At 42.6% G+C, this 26186-nt stretch overlaps 1 protein-coding gene across 15 annotated transcripts in view; it reads right to left on the reverse strand.

The window, feature by feature from the left end:
* The window catches only part of PHACTR1 (phosphatase and actin regulator 1), a 457014-nt gene that overhangs the window by 118059 nt on the left and 312769 nt on the right, over positions 1 to 26186 (reverse strand). For all 15 annotated transcript variants that reach the window (XR_012901644.2, XM_014581428.4, XM_014581425.4 and 12 more), the window contains one exon: positions 15687 to 15767. Coding sequence is in view for 14 of the 15 variants with exons in the window: in XM_014581428.4 (XP_014436914.1) it covers positions 15687 to 15767 (81 nt within the window). In the remaining variant the exon portion in view is untranslated. The remainder of the gene's footprint in view (positions 1 to 15686; positions 15768 to 26186) is intronic.

The following is a 26186-nucleotide window of genomic DNA, read 5'->3' on the forward strand; positions in this document are numbered from 1 at the left end:
CTTGACAATCAGATATAAAAGTCAAATTATTTTTTCAAAAACTGTATTGAAAGTTCTGGATAAATACAAATGAAAAGAATCTCAGCATAGTCAGACTCTAGTAATGCATTTACAAAGTATACAATGATTTAGTCCTGAAGAAGTATGAGCTTAGAGTTAATTTTGGCATAAATTAACACAAACTCTTTTCTCTGCACATTTGCAGTATTTTCAGAGAGCATGTTGTTATATACTGGAGAATTACTTTCCCCAACAATGCATGAGCTTTTGGAAAAGCACATGAATATAAATCAACTCTAGCTGAAAGAAAATGGGCAGAATAACTTACATTTATTCTACAACAGGAGGATATGTGGGTTTCTGTTCTCTTTTAATTAGTAGTTATAATATCTACTAGCCATTTACAAAAAACAGCTATGGTCACAGAGGGAACTACATACTATTGAAGATGATACACTGACACTTTGATTCATCATAGCCTGTAAAGTAACACCATGCGGGTGAAAGTCTAAGTGTGTAAAACACCCACTGCCCCTACTTTTATGTAACTTTTGAATAGATACTTCTGCTGAGCAACCCCTAGCAAAATCTTGTCAATATTTATAGAAAACTCTTTTTATTGTTTGCGTTCCTGGAACTCTGCCTGTCTGTGAGTGCTGCAGAACAGGGAATTTCAATGTTGCAGTGCTATTACTAATAAATAATGAAATAACAACAATAATAATTCTGTACAGGCAGTCCCCGGGTTACGTACAAGATAGGGACTGTAGGTTTGTTCTTAAGTTGAATCTGTATGTAAGTCGGAACTGGTGTCCAGATTCAGCCGCTGCTGAAACTGATCAGTTTCAACAGTGGCTGAATCTGGACGCCAGTTCTGACATACATACAGATTCAACTTAAGAACCCCAGGCATCCCCAAGTCAGCTGCTGCTGAAACTGATCAGCGGCTGATTCCAGGAAGCCCGGGGTAGGGGCTTCCTGTAGTCAGCCACTGGTCATTTTCAGCAGCTGCTGACTTGGGGACACCTGGGGCAGAGCAGCTGGGGTGCTGCTGGGTTGGTCCAGTGGCGCCCAGAGCGGCGCTACGGGACCAACCGGCAGCGCCCCAGCTGCTGTACCACAGGCGTCTGGAGCTATCCTGCTGCCCTCGGGCTCCGTGGCTTTGCTCTGCTTTGCTCCCCGTCCCCCTGGTCTGCAGGAGACCAGGGAGAGGAAGGGCTCCGTTCGTAACTGCGGATCCGACGTAAGTCGGAGCCGCATAACTCGGGGACTGCCTGTATATTGAATGACAGATCTATATCTATTGACCCCTGAAAACCCCCAGGAAATCAACCCCCAAAAGGGATCAAACCTCCAAATAAATCCATCTTTCTGAGTAAATGTTTTACACAAGAAAAACTCATGAGGATGTTGCTCTCTTTATCAATGAAAGAGAGAGATGCACACTGGCCATTCCCTCCGGGTAACAATTATTTAACTGGGCCCGATAAAAAGTAAATATCCGGGTTTATTTTGGTGGATGGAAAGACAGGGGAAAAAAGTATTCAGTAGATTAGTGTTTTGAATTTGGTTAATCAGCGTGGTTTGCTGCAGAACTAAAACAGAATTAAAAATACAATGCTGCCTCTGAGTTTAAGAAAACAATTCATCTTTAATCCCCAAATAAAGCTTTTCATTTGAACAAACAGTTTACAGTTGCAGACTTAGAACTATTAGCCTATAAATATTTACATGTAATAATTGGGCCAAAGCATTTGCTACACCTACACTCAACTTCATCCTTTTCTCCTGTTTGTTTTTTTTAAACTTGTGATTACTTTCTTGGGTTCCAAAACATTTTCTCATATAGATTTTCATTTTCTTCCCATTTTAGCATGTCAAATCTTTAAACTGTTATCTGTGAACAGCTTGAAATGTGTGGGCGGCTGGCATGAGATTCACCAGTATGTACAGATGCAAATGCCCTTCAGAGCTAGTGTGTATGCCTGCTTATTTAGCATGTGTATCTCTAGACTAACACATAGCCTTACTTCAGCATATAGCTCATGCAACGTATTCTATTTTCCTAATAAAAAGTTTTTTTATTTATCTGGATGATACAAAAGTAGGGTGAAAATTGGAAAAAAAACTTTTTTGTGAAAACTGAGAATTTTTCGGTAAAAATTGGTTTACTCTAGGAAAGAAGGGATTTAGGGATGAGCAAAGCACTTGAGAAAAATAAAAACAGACCTGAAACCGAATCAAATCTGCAAGATCAGAAAATTTTCAGTAATTTATCATGGCCAAAATTTTCAGAAGTGAGTAGAGATTTTGGACACCCTATTTGGCATACCTTAAAGTGATTATGAGAAAAGTATTACGCATATACCCTATGAAAATCAAGCTACTTTGACATTACAAATCTGGAATCACTAATCACTTTTGAAAATCTTTGTATGTGCATACACTCCTGCTTGTTCACATATATACACTGATTTACACGAATATATTTTATTTGCATTATAACATATTCTGTGCAAATAGCAAATGTTATGTTATGCAAATGTTATGATGTCAGCAGCTCGTCCCTAGATACAAGTAGTTGTTCCCTGGAAAACCCCAAACATTCTGGTCCTAGAGAGCAAAAGAACTAGATAATCTTAGGGTAAACAGCTCAAGTATACTTAGGCTTCACCTTCACTTCTCAGAAAAGGGATGCTCTGGTAGTCGATCTTTCAAAGTTCGATGTAGCGGGTCTAGTAAAGACCCGCTAAATCGAACGCTGAGAGCATCCCCATTGATGCCAGAACTCTAACTCTTTGTGAGAGGCAAGGAAAATCAACAGGAGCATTGCTCCCATTGACCTCCCACTGCGAGGATGGTGCCAAAACTTGGCTTAAGGTATGTCGATTCCAGTTACATTTTTTTATGTAGCTGGAATTGCATACCTTAAGCAGACCTTCAGCTGTAGTGTGGATCTGGCCTTCGGAACTGATTGAAATCTGCAGAAGTAGGAGGCAGAGGAAGGTAAGGACACTGAAGATACAGAAGCAAGGAGTGAACAGGGCAGAGAATAAAGAGGTGATATGCAAAGTAATGGTGATGAGAAGGAGGAGAGAATAGATCATGAAGGATCCTACCAAGTAGAAGCAGGAGGAAGGACTATGAAGAATTGTGCTTAGGCAGGAAAGAGGATGGATCATGTGGGCCTTGGAGTGAGAAGAAGGAGTAAGAAGAGGTGAAAGAGCCGAAAGAGAGGAGCCAAGGAGAAGGAGAGGGAGAAACATGAAAATAGACAACAAAGGCTGAATGACATGGGATGCAAAGGAAGCAGCAGAAATGAGGTATGATAATAATCATAGGTGCCATAAGGAGTGTGCAATGATGAGACTGAGAAGAGAGCAGTTGTGGATAAATCCCTGTAATATTATACTTCATATTAAGATCTTGTCCTTTTAGATATATCTTTGTTAAGTGTTCTTATAGAATCTCTGTAACATTTCTCCTATAACTTTGTATTAAGATATATAGGTCTTGTAAGAAAAAAATGTCTTTTGAGCTCTCTCCTTTCCTTGATTGTCTTGTTGAAATGAATGAGGTGTGAATGGAGAATGAAAGATGAGCAGCACCTGCAGCAGCAATTGCAAGGGTGGAGAAGGTCTGGGAGCCAGATCTAAGACAATACCTGTATAGTGAGCTCATTGAGAATACTGGACATACAGAGCCTTGGGAGTCAAGCAGCAAGTGCCTGCCCTTGGAAGAACTCTCTTTGAAGCAGCATTAAGAAAGGCAAGGTGATGACTAATTTGGCTGCATGAGAGGGATAAATAGGAGGCATCTTGCAGATAAATAGGAGGCATCTTGCAGGCATCTTGCAGATAAATAGGAGGCATCTTCACCTGGCCAGTGAAGTTCGGGGGAGCAACTTTTGGTAACAACAAGACAGAGTGTGCTTGTGTGTGTGAGAGTGCATGAGTGTAATGTATCCTATGCATATAAGTATGGATTGATCTATGTATGTTCAATAAATGTGGCGTGTTGCCTTACTCCCCTGAAAAAGATCCCGGGTGCTTCTTTTAAGCACAACACAGTCACTGAGAGCAGCCTCCTTGGAAATGTGTGTGAAGTTTCATCCTTTTATTTCCTTCAGGTTATTCGAGGACTATCTTCTCTCTTCCAGTTTCACACACTCCAGCTACGTCTACACTGACATGATTTTCCGAAAATGCTTTTAACAGAAAAGTTTTCCGTTAAAAGCATTTTCGGAAAAGCACGTCTAGATTGGCAGGATGCTTTTCCGCAAAAGCACTTTTTGCGGAAAAGCGTCCGTGGCCAATCTAGACTCGGTTTTCTGCAAAAAAGCCCCGATCGCCATTTTCACGATCGGGGCTTTTTTGCGGAAAACAGTACTATGCTGTCTACACTGGCCCTTTTGCGCAAAAGTCTTTCGGAAAAAGACTTTTGCCCGAATGGGAGCAGCATAGTATTTCCGGAAAAGCACTGATGATTTTACATGAGATTGTCAGTGCTTTTCCGGAAATTCAAGCGGCCAGTGTAGACAGCTGGAAAGTTTTTCCGCAAAATCACTTGATTTTGCGGAAAAACTTGCCAGTCTAGACACAGCGTCCAGGTCTGTAAATCCTCAAGGGGTTTTGGGCTATGTTTACACATATGTGTATCAGCATCCCTCACATGGTTACAAAGAGTAGGAAGACACTAAGTCTCCGGAAGGTGGAGATGGACATCACTTCTCTGAAAAAGCCATTGTAACCACATCTCAAACCAGTAATTGCTTGCCTCACATTCCTTGTCACTGACAATCTCTTTCAGATTCAATTAGAAAAACAGGTATCAAATATTATGGGACAGGTTACCCCTGGGATAGTAACCATGGAACAATGGACATTTTAAAAGACAGCTTTTAAAACAGTGCTAGCACCACGAAAACCAGAGGGGTGTGGATAAGTTGTTACGTTTTGCACACTTATCTGATCGGGAACAGACGTCAGAAATGTTTGAAATGTGTCTGTCAATAGAGTCAACTGAACAGAGTCATAGAGGTTGACATAAATGGGTGCAAAATTTCTTCTCTCTGCACAATCTGGTCCAATGTGGACACAGACCAATTTCACCCACAGGATGGCAAGTGTTGCTGTTCAAGACAGCAGCTTTAATTTAAGCAAAACTCTACACAGAAGACCTGCTCATGGTAGCTGTTGACGGTATGTGTGTTGCCATGACCACAATTACTCCGTAGTCAGTACAACCAAATCTTTGTAAGACAATCTGGACCTTGGACTCTTAAGGACTCATCTTCAGTGCCCTGGGAAGCAATTTATGATAGCACAAGATGTGTGATAAGTGGGAATAAAACTGTACATGGGAGAATTCTGACTGATTGTGTTTTAAACTCATTACACAAGTTGCAAGACAGTGGGAATCACATGTGAGCGTGTGAGTCTGTGTGTAGTTGCAGACATCAGATAATCATTTTAGGATATGTTATGACTGGCTTAGAAAAAAATGGGTTATTTTAAATGCTGCATTGAGGATAGAGGCTATACCTTAAAACTCACAACACTGTCGACCCACAAACCTTTTAGAGCAGCAGGAACCTAATCAAACAATTTTTTTTTAAATATACAATACTTGAGAACCCTGTCTTGTACTTTCATAAACTCAATCATTAGAAATTAAAGATGAGCAAACTTAATACGTTATTTAGCTGACTCCTTGTCAATACCTGGTCATTCACATTTTATGTTTTAAGATAGGGTCAGTGTTTTCATAAACGCCTTTCTTGTTCCATCAATGTTGCAGCTGGAATATCGCACTGATGTACCATGTCTTGTTAGATTTCACCTACTAGATGACACTGCGTCATCAAAAAAGCCACCAAACACTCAGTGAGACAGGAGGAGTGGAGACATCTTGAGAGGCTGAGGGTATGTCTACACTACAGCGCTAATTCGAACTAACTTAGTTCAAATTAGTTAATTCGAACTAAGCTAATTCGAACTAACGCATCTAGAACTAAAAACTAGTTCGAATTAGCGTTTTGCTAATTCGAACTAGCACGTCCACATTAAGTGGACCCTGAAGCGGGGTTAAGAATGGCCGGAAGCAGTGCCGGCAAGGCATCAGAGGAGGACTTAGAGCGTGGAGATGCTGTCTCAGGCTAGCCGAGGGCTGTGCTTAAAAGGTCCCGACCCCCACCCCGGACAGACAGTTCTCGGGGTGCCCCGCTTGCAAAGCAGTCCTGGCTTGGAGTGCCCTGAGTGCCCACACTCGGAACATCACAGCACTCGGCTATCAGCCCGGCTGCACTTGCCACAGGCTGCCATCTGGGGAGAGGGGGCAATTGGGGGGCTGCAGGAGAGCTTCCACCCCCAGAAGCCCGCAGAGCCAGCCCAGTCCTCCCCATCGGGGGCTCGTGCCCCATTCCTCCCTCACCTCCTTCCACTTACCCTTCCCTAGTCCCTCTTCTTGATGTACAAAATAAAGATAACGTGTCTTCCAAAATGGAATCTGTCTTTATTGAACAAAACTGGGGGAGACTGGGAAAAGGAGGTGGGAGAGGGGAAGAGAGAGGCTGGGAGAGGGGAGGGCAACTAAAATGATCAGGGGTTGGGAACAGGTCCCATATGAAGAGAGGCTAAAGAGACTGGGACTTTTCAGCTTAGAAAAGAGGAGACGGAGGGGGGACAGGATAGAGGTCTCTAAAAGCAGGAGTTGGGTGGAGACGGTGCATACAGAAAAGTTCTTCATTAGTTCCCATAAAGAAGGACTAGAGGACACCAAAGGAAAGGAATGGGTAGCAGGCTTCAAACTAGTAACAGAAAGTTGTTCTTCACAAAGCAAAGAGTCAACCTGTGGAACTCCTTGCTGCAGGAGGCTGTGAAGGCTAGAACTGGAACAGAGTTTAAAGGGAAGTGAGATCAAGTCATGGAGGTTGGGTCCATGGAGTGGTATTAGCCAGGGGGTAGGAGTGGTGTCCCTGCCCAAGGTTTGTGGAAGGCTGGAGAAGGATGGCACGAGACAAATGGCTTGGTCACTGTCTTCGGTCCATCCCCTCCAGGGTCCCTAGGGTTGGCCGCTGTCGGCAGACAGGCTACTGGGCTAGATGGACCTTTGGTCTGACCCAGGACGGCCATTGTAAGCTCAGGGCTCAGGGTCGGGGGTCTCAGTGGACCCCCTTGATTCTCTTGCACACCTGCTCCTGGGTGGCCAGGCTGGCAGCTATCCTGCCCTAGCCGGCCACTTTCCTGTGCCTAGTGCGGAGGTCGTGGACAAGGTCCACGATGTCCGCACTAGCCCAGGTGGGTGCCCGCCTCTTGCGGTCCCGGGCAAGCTCCCGGGAGCCGCCAGCCTGGTCCCGGGAAGAGGGGGAGGGCTGGGGGGCATCTGGTGGGTGGCTCGATCCGTGCCAGGTGCAGGGTCTGCTGGCTGGGTGCTGGCAGGCTTGCACCTGGCACGGGCACCGTAGGCAGCCCGTGCCCCTTTAAGGGGTCCGGGGCCGGAAGGGGGGCAGTAGAGTTTCCCTTGTCTTGGCCATAGTGGCAACCAGGGAAACCTGGGGAGGGCTAGCCTCCCACTAGTTCGAATTAAGGGGCTACACACCCCTTAATTCAAACTAGCTAGTTCGAACTAGGCTTAATCCTCGTGGAATGAGGATTACCTAGTTCGAACTAAGCGCTCCACTAGTTTGAATTAAATTCGAACTAACGGAGCGCTAGTGTAGCGCCTATGAAAGTTAGTTCAAACTAACTTTGTAGTGTAGACTTTGTAGTGTAGGCCCCTGAGAGACAAAGGGCCAGAAGGTAGCTCTCTAATCCAGCTTTTCCTTCATCCAGGATAATATTAAAGGCAGAGGCTAGAGCATGCTGTCGATCCAGAATTTTAGGCACTTAGTTCACTTTATACATATTATGTCTGTTTTTCTACATATGAGACTTTTTAAGGACTATAAAAGGAAGCTATGCTCATTCACTTGCCAATTCTACTTGTTGCTGTCCACTCTGCTCTCAGCCTATGAAAGAAGGAGGCAGGGACCTACTGTCTGCACAAGATGCTCCTTTGGGAAGAAAGCAATCAGGGCAATAAGGTTCTCCCCATGACTACTGTTTGCCACCAATTCCTTCCGATTGTCTCTCCCACAGAACCAGAGAAAAGGAATATACAAGAGAAAATTACATATTAGCAATTCCATTTGTTGTCATTTCATGTTCTCTCATCATACAACTGAGGTAAATATGATGAAGTGTAATAAGGAAAATGCAAAGTTCTCCACGTAGGAACAATCCATTTCACACATACAGAATGGGAAGCAGCTGTCTAGGAAGGAGTACTACAGAAAAGGATCTAGGGGTTATAGTGGGCCACAAGCTAAATATGACTCAACAGTGTGACACTGTTGCAAAAAAAGGGGCCTTTATTTACCATTGTACACAAGGATCTATGTGGCTGCCGTCTTTCAAGGCTTGACCACTGCAGCTTTTTTTTTTTTTTTTTTTTTTGCGCCTTGGTGTTACTAAACTTCCAGGAGAACTAATATTTAAGGCTTGACCTGGGTGTGTATTTTAGCAAGCACGCGTTCATTTTCCACACAGACACCTTGTTGCTTCTCTTTCTTGTCTTAATTAAGCAACAAAACTGAGAGCAGACAATGTCCTAACTTGGTGTGACGGGGTGCCGAGACCCCGCACCTGACACCCGGGACTCTGCGCCCTTGCAGAAGGGCAGCAGAGCGGATACCGGCGGTGCACCGGTTGTTCCCGCGCCGCGGCTCAGCTGGAGGAACGCCGTGGCGCAGCTGAGTCAGCCCTAGCCCCGCCAGTCAGACGAGGCACAATGACGTCAGGGGGGCGGGGCGCATAAACCCCTCCCAGGTCGGCGGGAACTTTAAAAGCCCGCCAGCCACCGGAGAAGGGGGTGGGGGACACAGAGAGGACCAGGGTTCCCCGAGGAGTGGAGAGACTTGGACGCACTTGGGACAATCTCCCGGGGGAGGGGAGCCGACCCCGTGAGTAAAAGGCATCCCGAAGACAAAGTGGGGGAGGAAGAAGCAGCCCAGGGCAGGGCGGTGAAGTAGCCTGTGGGCTGGTGCGTTTAGGGGCACGACCCCGCCAGCCGGACCGAGACTGGAGTGCAGTCTCTTTCCTTAGGGCCCTGGGCTGGGGCCCATGAGTGAGGGCGGGCCTGGGCCCCCCTTCCTTCCCCCAACCAAGGAAAAGGGAAACGTAGTCGGATTCGACACACAGAGATAAAATTAATTGGATTGGAGACGACTGACCGCACCCCGGATCAGACTGAGGGAGGGGGCACGGTCACACTTGGTTTCAGTCAGATCTCAGGGACCTTTTCCCAAGTTTTTTGATTTGATTAAATATTAGTTTTGCTAAACTGCAGTGGGGAATATGGGTTCATTGTGATTCCTGCTCCTTTATTGTGTTAACCAGAGATGATCAACAAGGTTTCCATTACAAGGCCATTTTTCACATGCATCTCCAAGTCAGAACTGTGAAATGTCTTTTGTCTCAAACTATTTATGGCTATTAACAGAATAGAAAAAAGTTTTTTTTTTAAAATCTACAGTCACTTTTTTAAATGGTTTAAATAGTGATATTTAAAATTAGTCTGTTATTTATTTGTTTGGTTTTTTAAAAATAATTCCTGCTTCTCTAACTTCAAATGTACAGGTTAATATATCACTAGCACTTTCTCTTTTTTGTTTTAAGTACACTGAGCTGTAAAGGGAAAAAATCCACATCGGGTAGCAATTTTTAATGTAATTTTTAAAACAACAAACCAAAATCTATTCCCTGTCATTAATGGACCAAATTCTCTGCTGATTTAAAGTAAATGGAGCAGTGCCAATGTACATCTGCAGAAAGCTTGGCCCTGTATGTCTATACATTAATTGCAGAGGCCAAAGTTGGACATTTTCATCAATTTCCTAATACTAGTATTGGCACTAAACATTTTCATTATCAGTAACTTAGAGCTAAAAATATCCACTGTAAAATTCTCCCATCTAAGCTGTTTCCTCTTTAATGCAGGGTTTACAAAAATGTCTCCACCAGCACACCGATAAAGAGAGCTACTTTCTATGAGAGTCAAGTCTTATTACTGAGGCAAAATGCATGAATTCAGTTCCCCTCTCCCCACAACGCACTCCTCTCTCCAGACAAAATCTAGGCTTCATTAGGCATTGTGCGTGCTTAACACCTCTGGAAACCAGGCCATTTTTAATAAAGTGACTGTGGTGCTGATCTAGTTCCAGTTGAAGCCAGTGGACACTACAGCAGAAGGTCAAATTAAGATATGCAACTCCAGCTATTTTAATTATGTAGCTGGAGTTGATGTATCTTTAATCGCATTTCCGTGCCATCCACACAGCAAATGCTCCCATTGGCTTCCTTACTCTTCATGAGGAATAGGAGTACTGGTATCAGTGGAGGCATCCTCTGAATTTTATTTAGCGAGTGTTCACTACACCTGCTAAATTGAACCCCAGAAGATCAAACGTGGCAGTGTCGATCTTCCACGTAATGAAGATGTGGCCTAAGAACCTTCTCATTGATTTCAATGGGAGCTAGACAAGGATGCATATACACAATTTACTCTCCCTTTCTCTGTATAAAACAATCGTAACATTTCGGATCTCTTTTCTAAAATTAAATCTTCTCTCTAGATGTAGAATGCATTGCTTAGGGTTTATTTTTGCAATTTTAAATCGTATAACACAATGTTTTGTATTAAATAATTTAAAGCTATAACGAACTATAGATGACTAAAGTAAAACCTACGCAGATATGGAGTTATTGCAGTGATGCTGTTTGCACAGATAGGAAATATGATTCGCAGACTGTAAAAATTCTCTCCAAGTTGATGACTGGCAAAGAAAATCTAACATGAAGACCAGAAGATTGGCTGGATCAAGGTCTGAAATGGGTTCTGGGATTATGGTGAATCTGCATTTGCTACTAACACCACATGACAAAGCATAACAGAGAAACCATGTACAGGAATATCAATATGGAAAGCCATCTTTCTTTACAAATGTCAATCAGACATTTAAAAATACCAACATGGTACTGAAGTATACATAATCTCAGGAAAATGAGTTTAAAGGACACATAACTAATCGAAAGGAATCATGACTTTCCAATGAATTTCTAGTGATTAAATTCTGAAATTGTTTCCTGTGTTGGATTTCCATTAAAGTCAATGGGAAATCTTCCTCTGACCCACTTGCAGGCATGGGGCACATATTTTTATCTGTCTCTGGAAAGTCATACAATGTTATGATCTCTTGATATATAGGAAAACTATTTTAGAGTTTTTGGACATTGAAAAATTAAGCTTCTAAGCCCATACAGACATGGTTATCTTTATGCAGGTGAATAGTTCTATTTATGTCATGTGACAGAAGCAGAAATCACTCAGACATAAAACCAAGCACATATGTACATGTTTGCAGAAACTTAATCTTATTTTAATATTTCAGCCTCTGTGAAATCTGTCCATGGTAACTAAAGTAATTTAATGCAGAGGCAGAGGGATTGAAAAAATGTTAACAACCAGGAAATATTGTAAAGCTTTAAATGACAATCCAATATATTTTTCTTTTTATTTCAAATGTGCATGTGGGGAAATGAACAATATTGTTTGGCATTACAATGGTTTTATTGGACAGGTTTGTGATGACCTAGAATAATTTACAGCTTCTGTCAGGATAAACAATATGTTCAATAACTGGTTACCTGATGAACAGCTAAATTATTTCAGTGGTCCCTGGATTTCATGTAATCCACTTAGTCTTAACTCCCCTTTCATAACCTCTGGAAATGATATGTTATATTCTTTTATGGCAATTTGCCTTATCTGCCCTTTCAGTACAATATAGGATAGTCAGTAGGTATTGCAAACTCATGTTAATAAAACCATTTACTACCACGCACCACCAATCCTCCAGTACAGTAAACATTCATTTTCTTCCCCTCCCCCTCCTCCTCTCCTTCCCCCCTCCCTACACACAGTTTTTTGTACCTTTGTATTTCAATATGCAGCATGTCATTACTTTTATAGATTATTCCTTTTACCTCACAACTGCATATATTTTCAGACTTAAGTGCCCCATTTTAGGCACCCAAATCCATATTTGGGGACATATAAAAGTGGCCTGATTTTCAGAGGGGCTGGGATTCAGTTCCTAATGGTAGTCATAGGGTTACATGGTATAGTATTTCTTTACAGAAGTCATAAGTGCGTGTGGAAGGAGATTTTCCTTTTGCACTTAGAATTTCTTGCTATCAGTGTAGAGTGAGCTTGTTTGTTAGTGGCTATTTATACATACATATTTATTTATTTAGATATGTGTACTTTGGACCCAGTTTGGGAAAGAACACCTATTCAGGACATCACAAGCATGGATTGAAATGCTGTTTAACACAGGGATGGATTTAAGCATTCAACTGCTTTCCTGAATCAGGGCCTATAACAAAAACACCCACCATCCATCTGCTCTAAGACCCTTTGAGATAACTTAAAATACAAATAAAAATGCACTCCACTATAACTACACTGCAGTATTTCCAGCCCCTATAACTGCTTCCAACTAGCAAACCAGGCAAATTAACAATTGATACCATCTTTCTTCTTCAACAGTAAATCTCCCTCACAAATCTCTTGACCCCATTACAAAGGTTCAGAGAAGAAAAAAAAAAAAAGCTGAGCTTTGCAATATGTCTTAAAGGTCAATCCCGAAGCAAGCTGGAGAGTAAGTTCTAATGAAGAGGGGTCCTAATTCTATTGAATTCCAGCTTTACTGCTTGTGCTTATTTCAATTGCAGCTCTGTACAACTGTGAGACAGGGAATCTCTTACACAGATCCATTTAGTGTATGTCTACACAGCACACTAAGGGTACGTTCAAACTACCCTTTATTTTTGAAAGACAATATGCAAATTCTGCAGGAATTTGCATATCTTCTTCCGATCTCACTTTCGAAAGCGGGCCTTTCGAAAGTGAAAGTAGTCTGTCTGAATGCAGTTTTTTCGGACCCCCTCCCTTTTTCAAACCTAATTTCTCAAGGAAGATTTTTAAGGATTGCATATCCTCTTTCAAAAATAATGTGTAGTCTAGACATAGCCTAAGTTTCAGCTCAGACGCAGGTTTGAGTCCAAAAACAATCCCCCCCTTCTGCCCACATAGAAATTAGTCTGATGACACATTTAGTTCAATAAACTATATTTTAAACACTGGGTTATTCATGTGACGTATTTAAACCATGTTATTCTGCCAAGTGGATCACTCCAGGCTACATATATAATTAGCTAAATGGACGAGAATTGCAAGTTTCCACAGTTAAACAGCAGCTGAGGTGACTGCGCAGAAATAAGGGCAAACAGTACGGCTGGAAATAAAGCGTTAAAGAGTGGCTAAAACAAACAAGCTAAAATGTGTAATTTAATTACAAGTACTGTACATTTTGAATTCACAGCATTACTTAAATGGCTGCAATCTGTGGGATGGGAATGAGCGAGGTGCCTGACTCACTCCACACAAAATGATGACAGGAGGAGGACGAGGTGGCCTATTTAAGTATTTATTGACTGGGAAGCAGCCAGTGGACCAGAGAAAGAAGAGAATGATTCTGTAGTCTGGTGGTTAGGGCAGCCACCAGGAATGCTGGGGAGGCAGGGTCCAGTTCCTCCACTCAATTATTCTTTAGCCACAATGGAACAACTTCAACTGGAGAGATGGAGGGAGCCCCAGCAGGAGAATATCCCATAGCTCAGTTTTTAGACCACTTTCCCAATGGGTGGGAAGCCCTTGTTCAAAACTTCCCTCTCCATTTAGAAGAGGGGTAAATTGAACCTGGGCTTCCCAAAGCTCGGGTGAGTCTCCTAAACCACCGGCCTACAAGTTACAAGCTATGCAGCAGCAACTTCATCACCTCCTCCTTCTCTAGCCAGGGTTTGAAAGGCATCCTATCTGCTAGCTATGCTCAGAATCGTTCTTCCCAGATTAGGCCCCAGACATGACTTATGGGGGTGAAGGCCTGTCTATCCTGGCTTGTGTGTTGCGGTGGGGCAGGTGAGAGAGGAGCATCTGCATGCCAAGAGTGAGGCACATCCAGGGGCCAAAACATAGGTACAGACAGAACTTTCACCCTGAAAAGTTGGGTTCTTTGTGTTTACTGGGTTTGGAAGGAGTTTTGTGAATCTCAGTGGAGCCAAAACTGGGACATGGGCTGTAGGATGTGAGTGGGTACCTAAGTCCGGGGCTTGGGCAGCTAAGTATCTTTGTGGATCTGGGTATAAGTGCTTGGCTGAATTATTGCCTTCATGCTCTTCATACAGGAAACAACAGAAACACTGAAGCAGAGGTTAGATGACTGACAAATACATAATAGGCAACATATATTTGTTGCTTTACTTAAATTGGAAGACATAAAACAAATGTAATTTCATTCCTGGGAGTGAATATTATTTTTCTTGTCACATTTGTGAAGTACCCAGGTCATAAGTATTATGGATTTTCAGATATGCCCTGGGGATCTGCAGCGTCCTGTGTTCTGAGTAATTCAGAGCAATTTAAATTATTTCCTATTCCATGATACTTAATCCAGCAATAAATCAACCAGAATGTTGATATCAACAGCCAACGTGCTGCCTTCCATTCTTTTAAATTATGTCCCTGTTGTCATGATAAAAGTGATGGCCATCTCTCTCTCTCTCTCTTTTTATTTAAGAGGTGTCTATCTCTGAGTACAATGGTCCAAGAACTCCTCCTATATGGGAAGAGCAAGGGCCACAAAATGTGGCATGCAGCTTCCTCTTATTCTAATTTAAAAGCAAGCTCAGGATATGGTTGTGGCAGGAAAACAAGATGTGCCTAGAATTTGATTGTTTTCCATAACACAGAAAAAGAGAGGGTTGATCAGAGGGACACAATACTGCAGTCACCACTGGGGGCAGTGAGCATGCGGGACAGCTGTATTGCAAAATAACCACTGCGGGTAGCCTTACAAGGAGGGGAGTAGCCAGCTGAGGACAGGGCTTGCCCTCTTGCCAGCCACCTACCCAGGCAAGCGGCCTTGCAACCCAAACCTGTTCCCTTTGGCCCTTGCCCCACTGCTGTGCCCCTCCGCCCTGGAGCACTGCTGGGAAGTGCAGCTCCGGACCACCGTAGCACTGCCTGGCTGCCCAGCAGGCCTGCATGGCCTGTCCTCTATCCCCAGGAGGCCTCCACATTGTGCTCCTACCCAGGGGAGTGCTGCTGAGAGGCCTCCATGCTGTCCCCTCATCTACCCCTGGAGACTGCCAGTGGGAGTCCGCCACATCCCCTCCTCGGCCCTGGGCCATCCTCCCATCTTCAACTGCAGGCCAAGACTCCCCCTCCACGGTCCCTGGAAGCACTTGTGGGAGGCCTGTGTAGGTACCCCTGCCCCTGGATTGGACCTGGGCAATGCCGGGTAAGTCTTCTAGTACTGCTATAATTTATCCTTCAGCTATTTTATTTTTGTAGCTATTATTATTTTGACTCATTAGATGATTTTTAGAATTATTCAGACAAAGTGAAGTTTTAAGGCCTGATTTGGATATCGTTTGGTAATCCACAAGTTAATGCCATTTAAGTTATTGGTACTATAACATTGCAAGATCAGGCTATAAAACCTGTCCTTTTAAAGTATTTCTTACCTTTATCAAAGATTTCCTTCAAGACTCCTCGTTTTATAAGTTCCTCTCTGCTTTGCCTCATTGATATTTTTCTTTCCAGAGCTACAACAAAAGGACAAAGCATGCATAAATACAAAAATAAACATCAAGGCAATTTTGAAAGGCCACGTGTTTTATAGCATTTATTTATCCTCTCTGGGCTAAATCATTGAAGTCAATGGCAGAAATCCCATTCGTAGCTGAAAAAAAGAGACAGTCACAACTCCATAGACTTCTGCTTGTTATTGAAACATGACTGTTGATCCAAATGGGTAGAGACTGGTTTATTCAGGTGCACTTGTGTATTTTCATGGCTTCATCAAACACATGAGCTAACTGTCTGGGGAGAATGAGAAAAGAAGATGAGAATGGGGGCATGTCTAATCTACATCCCTCTTTCGAAAGAGGGATGTAAATTAGACAGATCAAAATTGCAAATGAAGCCAGGATTTGAATTTCCTGTGCTTCATTTGTATAATGGCGGCTGCGCGTTCTTTTGAAAATGGGGATTTCAAAAGTGAAACCACTAGTGAGTAGAGGAGTACAGGATCTTCCAAAAAAAGGGTTTTTCCCCCCAAAAGAACCATATCTAGACAGCGGTTTCACTTTCAAAATCCTTGTTTTCGAAAGAACGCGTGGCTGCCATTATGCAAATGAAGCACGGGAAATTCAAATCCTGGCTTCATTTTCAATTTTGATCTGTCTAATTTACATCCCTCTTTCGAAAGAGGGATATAGTTTAGACATAGCCTGGGACAGAATGGGAGGTGGAGAAAGGAGAAGGAGATTTGAAGAAACTCTGTCAGTGAATGGCACTTAGCTGTGGAACCTTCCCATAGCAGATCAGGATGAGCTCATGCCTTATCTCTTTTAAAGAGCATGAACCTGCACCTTTGAAGTCAAAGGGAATTTTGTCACTAACTTCTGCGGGAATAAATTCAGCCCTTAGGGAGCACTATGGGACACACCTACAGCAAGCGGCCTTTCCTCAAAAGAGGCAGTGACATTTATGCTGGCAAGTCCCTTTCCAACAATAGATTCTTCCCAAAGAAAAGAGCCATATGAAGTATACCCTTCATGAAGGGGGAGTGGAGAATCTGGTATGTTCATGACGACAAAGAGCTATGTCCTCATCTGGTATGAATCAGAGAAGTTTCATTAAAGTCAATGAAGCTCCCTTTATCTACACTAGCTAAGGACCTGGCCAAACACTTTATCTTACTTTGGTGCTTAGATACCATGATGATCAGAGCACGAGAAAGACAGAATTATACTGGTTGGTTAGCTCAACAGTAATTTTAAAGCAATGCCCAATTAACCAAAAGACCAAAAAATAATTGGCCTGATCTGTCCATCCAGGCATGTACCAGAAAGTGAGCAAAGAAGGGTGGAGCAGAAAATGATGTACAGATTTTGCTGAGATTGTGTGTGGTTGGTGAAAAATCAATGCATAGCTTGCCAAAAAACGAAGTATAGTCAAGGGCAAATTCCTAGTGCCATATGCTCGCTTGTCAGATGCAGCACATAAAAAAAATCCAGGAGGAAGTATCTTCAAGCTGCCCAAGACAGATTTAAAGCAAAAGAGGCCTTGATATAACTTTTTCCTCCTCTCCAAACATAATAACATAACCATTGTTGGTGCTACTACGAGTTCTCTGTGCCCCAAATCAGGAGGCGCTGCATAACTGGAGGATGAGGGAAGGTTATACTGACCATCATGCAACTTTTTGAACTTGTTTGCCATTAGACATATGCTGTGTGATGATCACTATTAAGATAGCAAGTGCTGGGTCTTGGTGTCTATTATAATTCTGCTTAAAAAATTCCACTGGTTCTGATGGAAGTAATTTCTGTCTCTCCTTTTTAATCTAATTCTTAGATTTGATTATATAACCAGTCATCAACATTTAATAGCTCACAAAAATCAAGATACGAACAGTTGTATTTATATACAGGCAGTCCCCGGGTTACATGGATCCGACTGACATCGGATCCCTACTTACAAACGGGGTGAGGCAACCCCGCACTAGCTGCTTCCCCCCAGCAGACCAGGGAGATGCGAAGCTAGCGCCGCCCCCAGCAGACCAGGGAGACGCGGAGCGGCTTTTCTCAGCAGACACCTCAGCTTGAGAATAAAGGACTGAGGGAAGTGAGGTGTGGGAGAATAAAACTGAGCTCTGGAGAAATGTTTGGCTAGAGTTTCCCCTACAATATGTACCAGTTCCGACTTACATACAAATTCAACTTAAGAACAAACCTACAGTCCCTATCTTGTATGTAACCTGGAGACTGCCTGTATTAAATATACTGTTTCCTTACACACTGACATCCCAGAATGATTACATCATCTTGAAAATGTCCAACTAACCTCTAATATCAGTTAGTCCTGAAGGGCTGCTCTCAACAGTGGAATAGAAGGTTTCAGTCCCAATACCCTGTAAGTATTTCAGCCCAATTATTTTCTACAGGTTTATGTATGTCCCAGATGAGATTATCTGCTGGTTTTATCACCTTTTACACCTTCACACAACACATCTCTTATAAGAGACCTAATCGCTATATAATAGGGATAACATTTTCAAAAGTAACTTCAATATTTAGGAACCAACGTTCCACTGATTTTCAATGAAATGTAGACACCAATATCTAAGACACTTGGAAATGAGCGTTAGGGTAAATCATACTTCAAGCTGTAGGAATAAATTCCAGATCAAGGAGACATGCTTGTGCTAGCTCTGATCAAGCTAGCATATTAAAAATAAAGTATAGCCCCTCTTGCCCTGGCTAACTACCCTGTGAATAACATCTTTGACTGGCATGTTCACAGGACAGCTAAATTATGGCTACCCTCTATATTTGATGCACTAACTTGATCAGAGCTAGTGAGGGCATATGTCCACAAGCTGGAATTGACACTTGCAGCTCAAAGTGTACACATACTTACCCATAGTACTTTGGCCCTTTTGAAAATTTAACCGTTTGAACACTTTGCTGAAGGTAGGGTCTAAAGAAGCTGCAGCACACAGCTTGCTACCAATGGCTTTGCATTTTTGAAAGCCTGGCTACTTGTCTTGATTATCTGATAGGATAGTAAACAATAAACGAAGCCCAACAAGCACCAGAAACACAGGCTAAAAAAGTAATCCAATAGGGACCATAAGAGGCATCAAGAAGCCAAATGAACTGTTCAACAGGTTCTCTAATGGCGATCTCAGATTAATTATCAGAATAAACAATAACAATAGCAAAACGGAACATTGCAAGATACATGAAGCATGGAGAGGTTTCCCAGCTACTAGAAGAGAGGAACTGAGGGATAGTTGGTTTTTTCCCATGGGATGATAGGAGGTGTGTCCAGGAGTTCAGCCTTAGGCTCTACACTGTATTCAAAGAATGAGTAGGGTTGCTAGGTGTTCGGTTTTCACCCAGACAGTCCGGTATTTGCGGGCTCCATCTGGTAAAAAAAATACAAGAAATATCGGACATGTGCAATGTCTGGTATTTCCTGGTTCCCTGGGATGGAAGCCTGGCGGGGACAATTTTCCCCTGCAGCATCTGGTGGGGGCAGGGAGTGAAAAGCACGGCAGAGTCTAGCGAAGGGGGGACAAGTGGGGGTAGTTGCCAGGCGCCATGCTAGGGGGATGACGGGCTGGGGTGGGAGCGGAGCAGAGCACGCACTACTCTGGCCCATGTGACCAGCACAGACCGGGAGCTGGCCATGATGCCTCCCTTGCTCTCCAATGTGAGCTGAGGCAGCCGGGCCAGGAGGCAGGAGCAGCCACTTTAAAAGTCAGATTTTTCCTCCGTGCCTGGCTCTGCGGGAGGGGAGGGGGGAGATTTGATTGGAACAGGGGCTCCCAATGCTGGGGATGCCTGCTTTGGGGGAGGGGTGAGAGCATTGGGATGGGAGGATGCGAGAGGGGCCTGGGTCTGAGGCAGGGGTGAGTGCAGTGGGATGGGGAGACGGGGGGGCCTGGCTGAGGGGGAGGGTGGGTGCATTGGTAGTTAGTGTGTGGTCCTAAACTAGAGGAAGTGGTGCAACGTTTGCTTAACAACTTTGGCTCCCCCCCCCCTTTTTTTTGGTTTAATAACGTTGGTCTCCCCCTCCCTTTTTTTCCCTTGACAGAATTTTTTCCCAGTGCTTTTTTTTTTTTGGCAGGGGTGGGATGTTCGGTATTTTTTGTTAAACCATCTGGCAACCCTTGTAATGAGCACAACTCCTACAGGTTTTCATCCCAGAAGTTGCTGCTGAAACTAAACCAAATTTTGCAGTGCTCTAGGGTAATTCCCAGTGGCTTTAGCAAGAGTCTGAGTAAATACGTCATAATTTGGCCATTTTGTATTCCTTGGTTTGGATTTTTTATTGTGCCTTGTTTTGACGTAGCTTTTAAAACTTTGGGGTTTTTTTAAGCAGTAAGCAAAGTAAGTTCTGAGCTTGTCATTCATTGAACTAAGTGATAAAACTCTGACTGACTTCAGTGGTGCAGGATCTGGCCTTAAGTAAATAGGAATAACTTGAACCAATTGGAACTATTTCAACAACTCTGAGAAAAATCTCTCATTTCCCATTCATTTAATGGGAACCTATGGCCTGGGGGCTGAATCCAGCCTCCATCTTGCTAGATCAGGCTCCTGAGGCTCCAGGGTCCTCCCTCACATTGGGCAGCAGGCATTGGCACACACACTGAAGCCCTCAGTTTTGTCCCACCCAGGGCCTAGGGGCCCCCAAAATCTACCAGCTCAGGCCCCACTCGGCTCTGGTGTGCAAGGGGAATGCAGGGAGTGTCTTTCTGCTTCTCAGCCGGGACTCCCACTCCAAAAGAGGTTCCTCATCCAACAGTGAAGTGCCTTCACTCTCCTGGTGTGCAAGGGGAATGCAGGGAGTGTCTTTCTGCTTCTCAGCCGGGACTCCCACTCCAAAAGAGGTTCCTCATCCAACAGTGAAGTGCCTTCACTCTACCTAACTGTACCTTTCTGCAGGAAACCAAGAAGTTGGAAGAAATATCACCAAAATAACACCCCCTGCTTACAGACAGCAGCACTTGTTAACTCAAGGAGATATTGAGAATATATTTTGAAAATTACTATACTAGCCTGTACCTTAGGCAGCTAGATAACCAATGCATATTTTATTTATCCATCTATCTATACCTATATCTTCACACACAGGAATATGTGTGTTTGCATGCATAGTTCGTACTTGTGCATATGATACAAATTATATCCTCTCTCTCTCCCCCCACCCCCCCACTCTGCAGAATCAGAACCAGCAATAAACTAATTTCATGGACAGAACATTTCAGAGAGGCAGGCATTAGGTTTTAGTCAGACAGTCCTAATTGGAAAGACAAGTAGTGAAAAAAAACATCAGAGCAGACAGTCCCCCATCTTCAAATTAATTGGACAGCCAGACAGTTAAGTGGAGAGAAATACTTTCCAGACACACACTATTTTTAGGCTAAACTATGTAGAATTCTAAACACAGATTGTTTAGGACGATTGTCTGCACACCAGTTTCTTCATAGTCCCTGTAACAGAGCTGTGCTTGTCACAGTCATCGCATCAAAGGACTTAAGTGTCCTCCATCCACTTTGAAAAGGATTGGCGGCTACATTCAAAAAATTCGTCACCTGCCCTACTGAACCAGAGTTTAGTTATTAAAATATCTGCGGGAAGGGCCTATCAGGCTGTTCATCTAAGGACAGCACTGAGTGAAAGCAGGAGCTGATGCTATTAAAACGCAAGAACAAATCATTTTTCTTTATTAGGACTCTTTTCCCCACCAAACAAGTCCTGTGTAATTACGTGTGTGTTCTATGAAATATGGGTAAGTTATTGTGTAAAATAACTTCCAGTGAGCTTACACAGTGGAATAACAACTTGAGCAATGTGAACTGCCTGCAGAGCCCAGAATCACTCTGACAAAGGCCGAAAGCTCTTTTGCCAAGGATTTTCCTTCTAAGGAGGAAGCTGGTTCAGCAAAAATTTATTCACTATGTACTTAACCGGGATTTATTTATAAGAGGAGAAAAATAAAGACCTTTATGAATTATCCTTTGATTGTTAAGAACCCTGTAATTTCAGGGATGGGAAAATTAAGTATAATTAATATTTAACAAAAATGTATTCCTTCCATTAGGATTTTTACTAGTGACACATCAATAAATCTCGTTTCGTCCATTCATACAGTATGATTCCTTTTCTAGGAGGATAGAAGTCATTTGCAAGCTCTTGCTATAGGCATTAAGTTTTAAGATGGCATTGTGCTATCAAAGTAAATTAACTAGTTTTTAGATAAACCAATTTCCAGTTGCTGTTTTTTAGACAAAGAGGACACATACATGGACACACAGAGAAAAAACATATTTTGCTATTCTGATCTTCAGTATACAGTTTCCTATGTGGTTGAATACAATCAAAGATAAATATTTTCATTTACATTTCTGAGCTTGTATTTTTAGCCTTCTTTAAACAAGGGCACATCTCAGTTATACAAATAGTGTTTTTCTCTGTATCTGGTCCACGAAAATCATAACAGTCTAGACAAGGTCATATGGATTTCCTGCACCTTCATTCTGGAACATACCACTATTTTGTCTTTATTCCTTTAATAAACCCTTATTTCTCCATGACAACAGTGATCATGGACTGTTCCAGATGAGAAGGTGAGGTATACTGCTGCCCATGTGCCCAGAGCTTAAGCTGCTCCATACAACTGTCACAGGGGCATTTGTGTACCAAGGAAACATCAGCCTATCCTCCGTTTCCTATCCACCTCTCACAGATCAAGTTTGTCACCTTTGCAGCACATCAGTGCCACCCTTTGCACAACATGCCATGCTACCGATTAAACTATTGGAATAACAATCCACATTCAGAATGATCGGGTCTAGTCAGATGGATCTTAATCTTGCTCTTGTGCGAGACTGCCCTTTGGCTTTAGGGGAACACTGTGGCCTGCTTAGTCTGAATTCTTCCTTTTAAAGATGACTGTATTTTTTCATTGATCATGCAGTCGTCAGAGGTCATTGCAACATGGCATGGGCTTTTTGTTTTGTAAACTATATCTGGAATCCAAAATTTGCTTTTCTAATATTCAAAATATGGAGAATTAGGAAATCAGTGTAAGTAACCGGCTCCATGGTACGAAGATATGCGCACATGCACCATTCCCTTTCGAATGATGGAGGAGGAGCGAGTTGTATTTTCATGAGCTACTCACATGAGAGGCACCAGTAAACTGTGTATTAAGACATCCTGAAACTTGTTTTTCAACCATGTGGACTAGTCAACCGGTACCCTACTGATTTAAATGAGTAGTTTTCAGAAAGAGAAATAACATGGTTGAAAGTCTCAGAGCAGGGCAGGACTTACAGAGTCCAAGCCACAGGAGGCTCAATTCATTTTTTGGTTTGTTTCATTTAGGGTGACAAGGGGGCAAGTGCAAATAACTGGGATGGAGGAATGGTGGTGAGGTAATAAATGGTTGCCTGTATAAAACAAAGTCCTGACAGCGTGGATGTCTGATCACCCTAGTTTCAATTCACATGAGTTGACATCCCTGATTTGCTTTGAGTCTCGGGTTTGAATGAATTTGCAAGCTTGCAAATAAAGCCAATACAGGACTTTTTTTCTGGTTTAGAACTGAAAATGAGCAAACCCACTCAGTTTTTCATGGTTTTAAATCCAACACATAAGTCACTCCCCAAAGTCAGTAAGAAAAGCAGAGTGTTCACAAGATGTGCAAACATACAGAAGCTTTTGGCAAACCTGGACCACATTTACACTTACATATAAAAGTTTTGCATCTCTGCTTTGCACGGATCCACTCTGACAAAGCTACTAACTGGCCAGTCCAATTTGTTTATTTTCTGGCATGGACCCTTGCAGCTCCCATTGGCTGCAGTTCGCTGTTTGCAGAAGCATCCTGCAACTACCCTTGCCTGCAAATGGTGAACCACAGCCAATGGGAGCCGTGAGACACTGTGGCTGCAGAACCAGTAAATAAACAAACCGGAGCAGCCAGTTAGCAAAGTTTCTCAGAGTGGATCCATGGACCACTGCTTAAGTCTTGGGGAAGAGCCTAGCAAGTGCTTCTGGTTTTCATAGATATCGGGATCAAGCAAAGCATCCAGTTTGTCTCTCTCTTCATCCCATATGATATTCCAACTATTGAACACTCTGAAGTGGCCTGGAAACTCTGATCAGTCAGAGCCAGCTCAGCATTATCAGTAAGTGCCTTCTCATCTAGAGGTGGTAAAAAAATACCAGCCACAAGTTTTTATTGAAAAAAAAAACCCCTTAAAAATAAAGAAATGTCAAAGTTGGAAAAGGTACAGGCACCTCTGTTCTCCTTCTCTACAAATGGGCATTCCATATTGCTAGGCACACTCATGGAGTGCTTCTTATGGGTTAGCTGTGCACAAAATAAAGATGCTTCAGAAAGGAGAGTCCTCTATGCTCAGTGGTCCACTTATTCCTACATAAAGCCAGACAGATATCCAATAAAAGGCACTTAACCAGCAGATCAGGAATAGTGTAGCAGATGAATCTACATTGTTAGATAAAGTCTTATGAAATTACACCATCTCACAGCCCATATTTATTTGGAGAAAAGTAGATCCAATGATATGGCAACTAACTACAGGGTCAAATATCAATTACCCCAGTCAGTAATCACAGGAAAGGATAGTAATCATTTCTACTTCTCATTTGGATTTTGGGGGGAAAAAAGTAACACTGAATGTTTTAATTAATGTCAGACTTAAATAAAATTTGCAGATCTACACAGCTCATTAGCAAACAAAGTAAACTGCCAGAAGAAAGGACTACAAAAATCAAACCTCTAAACAGAATTACAGGAGCTAATCAAAACACTATAGGCCACATTAAACAGAAAAAAACATGAAAAAATAATAAAATAATTCAGAAATTAGGCTTACAATCAAGATATCAGCAAACATAAGCAAATCCAGATAAGTAAAATTTTAACAGCTCTATGAAAAATAAGTAACAGAAGGAACTGAACTGGAGAAAACAGAAATCCAATCCCAAACCAGACAGACTGCAAATCCTATAGCAGGATTGAAAAGCAATCAGAGAAGAAGCCATTCTAGGGAAAGAGCTAAATTTCCAGTGAGAGGCAAAGTAACTCAACATAATGGATTTCACAGACCAAACAGAGGAAGTCTGATGGAAGGTGAATAAATGAACAGACAAGAAATAAAACAGGACATCTCAAGCAAAACAAGGGAAGGAACTGTCAGGAAGAAAACCAGGGAGAACAGAACTCTGCCATGCATATTTGAAGAACGAGGTCAGCATCCTCATTTCACCAGCTGATAAACAGAGACCCATAATCTTAATTACTGGATGCCATGCAACAATCAAATAGGCACAGCAGCTCAAGAAAACTACATGCAGACTGGTGAAGAAACAGAATAAACAGGGTTTTCCTGAAAATACATGGATGTGTCTCTATTAACCCTAGGTCTGCCCTGCCTTTCATAGGTTCAGTCTATAGTATAGGACCCTTGTGGCAATATCAAGTCCACTTGAAGAGATGTTGGCTTCAGTGAAAGGTGACTCAGATTTCAAGGGGAGAAGGGACTGTTTGACTTGCACATGGCAGGCCACAGAATCTGATCCTCTCTGGCTATGTCTACACTACAGAGTTTTTCTGGGATACCCGGAAAAACTCTGCAGCATCCAGGGAACGCATCTGCTCTTCCAAAAAAATTTTTGGAAGAGCAGAAATGCTTTTTCAGCATCCCGGCAAACCTCATTTTACGAGGAAGAAGGGATGTTCCAAAAAAGGATTTTTTTTCTGATATTTGTCCCGGTGTACATGGGCCAAATGTCACAAAAGCCTCTTCCGAAAAAAGAAGCGGAAAAAGCTGCGCAAATTGCAGTTTGCAATTTGCGTAGCTTTTTCCGGAAAAACAGTGTAGTGTAGACATAGCCTCAGTCCTATATTAGACCCCTAACATCTGGCTCAGTTGCTAAAGTCTTCAAATTGTGATTTAAAGAGTTCTAGTTACAGAGAATCCACCATTTACTCTAGCTCAGTCTCCTTTCTTTTATAAGGTAGGTTTTCCATTTGTCCTCATCATTCTAGTTGCCCTTCTCTGCACCTGTTCCAGTTTGAATTCATCTTTCTTAAATCTGGGAGACCAGAATTGCACACAATAGTCTGACCAGTGCCCACATAATGGTAATAATATTTCCCTTTCTCTACCAGTAATACCTTGCCTGATGCATTCTAAGATTGCATTAGCCTTTTACATGGTTACATCACATTGGTGGCTAATAGCCATCATGTGATCGACCAATACACCCAAGTCTTTTTCCCCCTCTGTTGTTTTCAACTGATATATCCCCAGTTTATAGCAAAAATTCTTACTGTTAGCTTCTAAGTGCATGACCCTGGACTTTGCACCATTACATTTCATCCCTTTTCCAATATTCCAGTTTTCAAAGTCA

This window comes from Pelodiscus sinensis, chromosome 2 (genome assembly GCF_052426305.1).
Source record: "Pelodiscus sinensis isolate ZL-2025 chromosome 2, ASM5242630v1, whole genome shotgun sequence".
NCBI classification, from domain to species: domain Eukaryota; kingdom Metazoa; phylum Chordata; order Testudines; family Trionychidae; genus Pelodiscus; species Pelodiscus sinensis.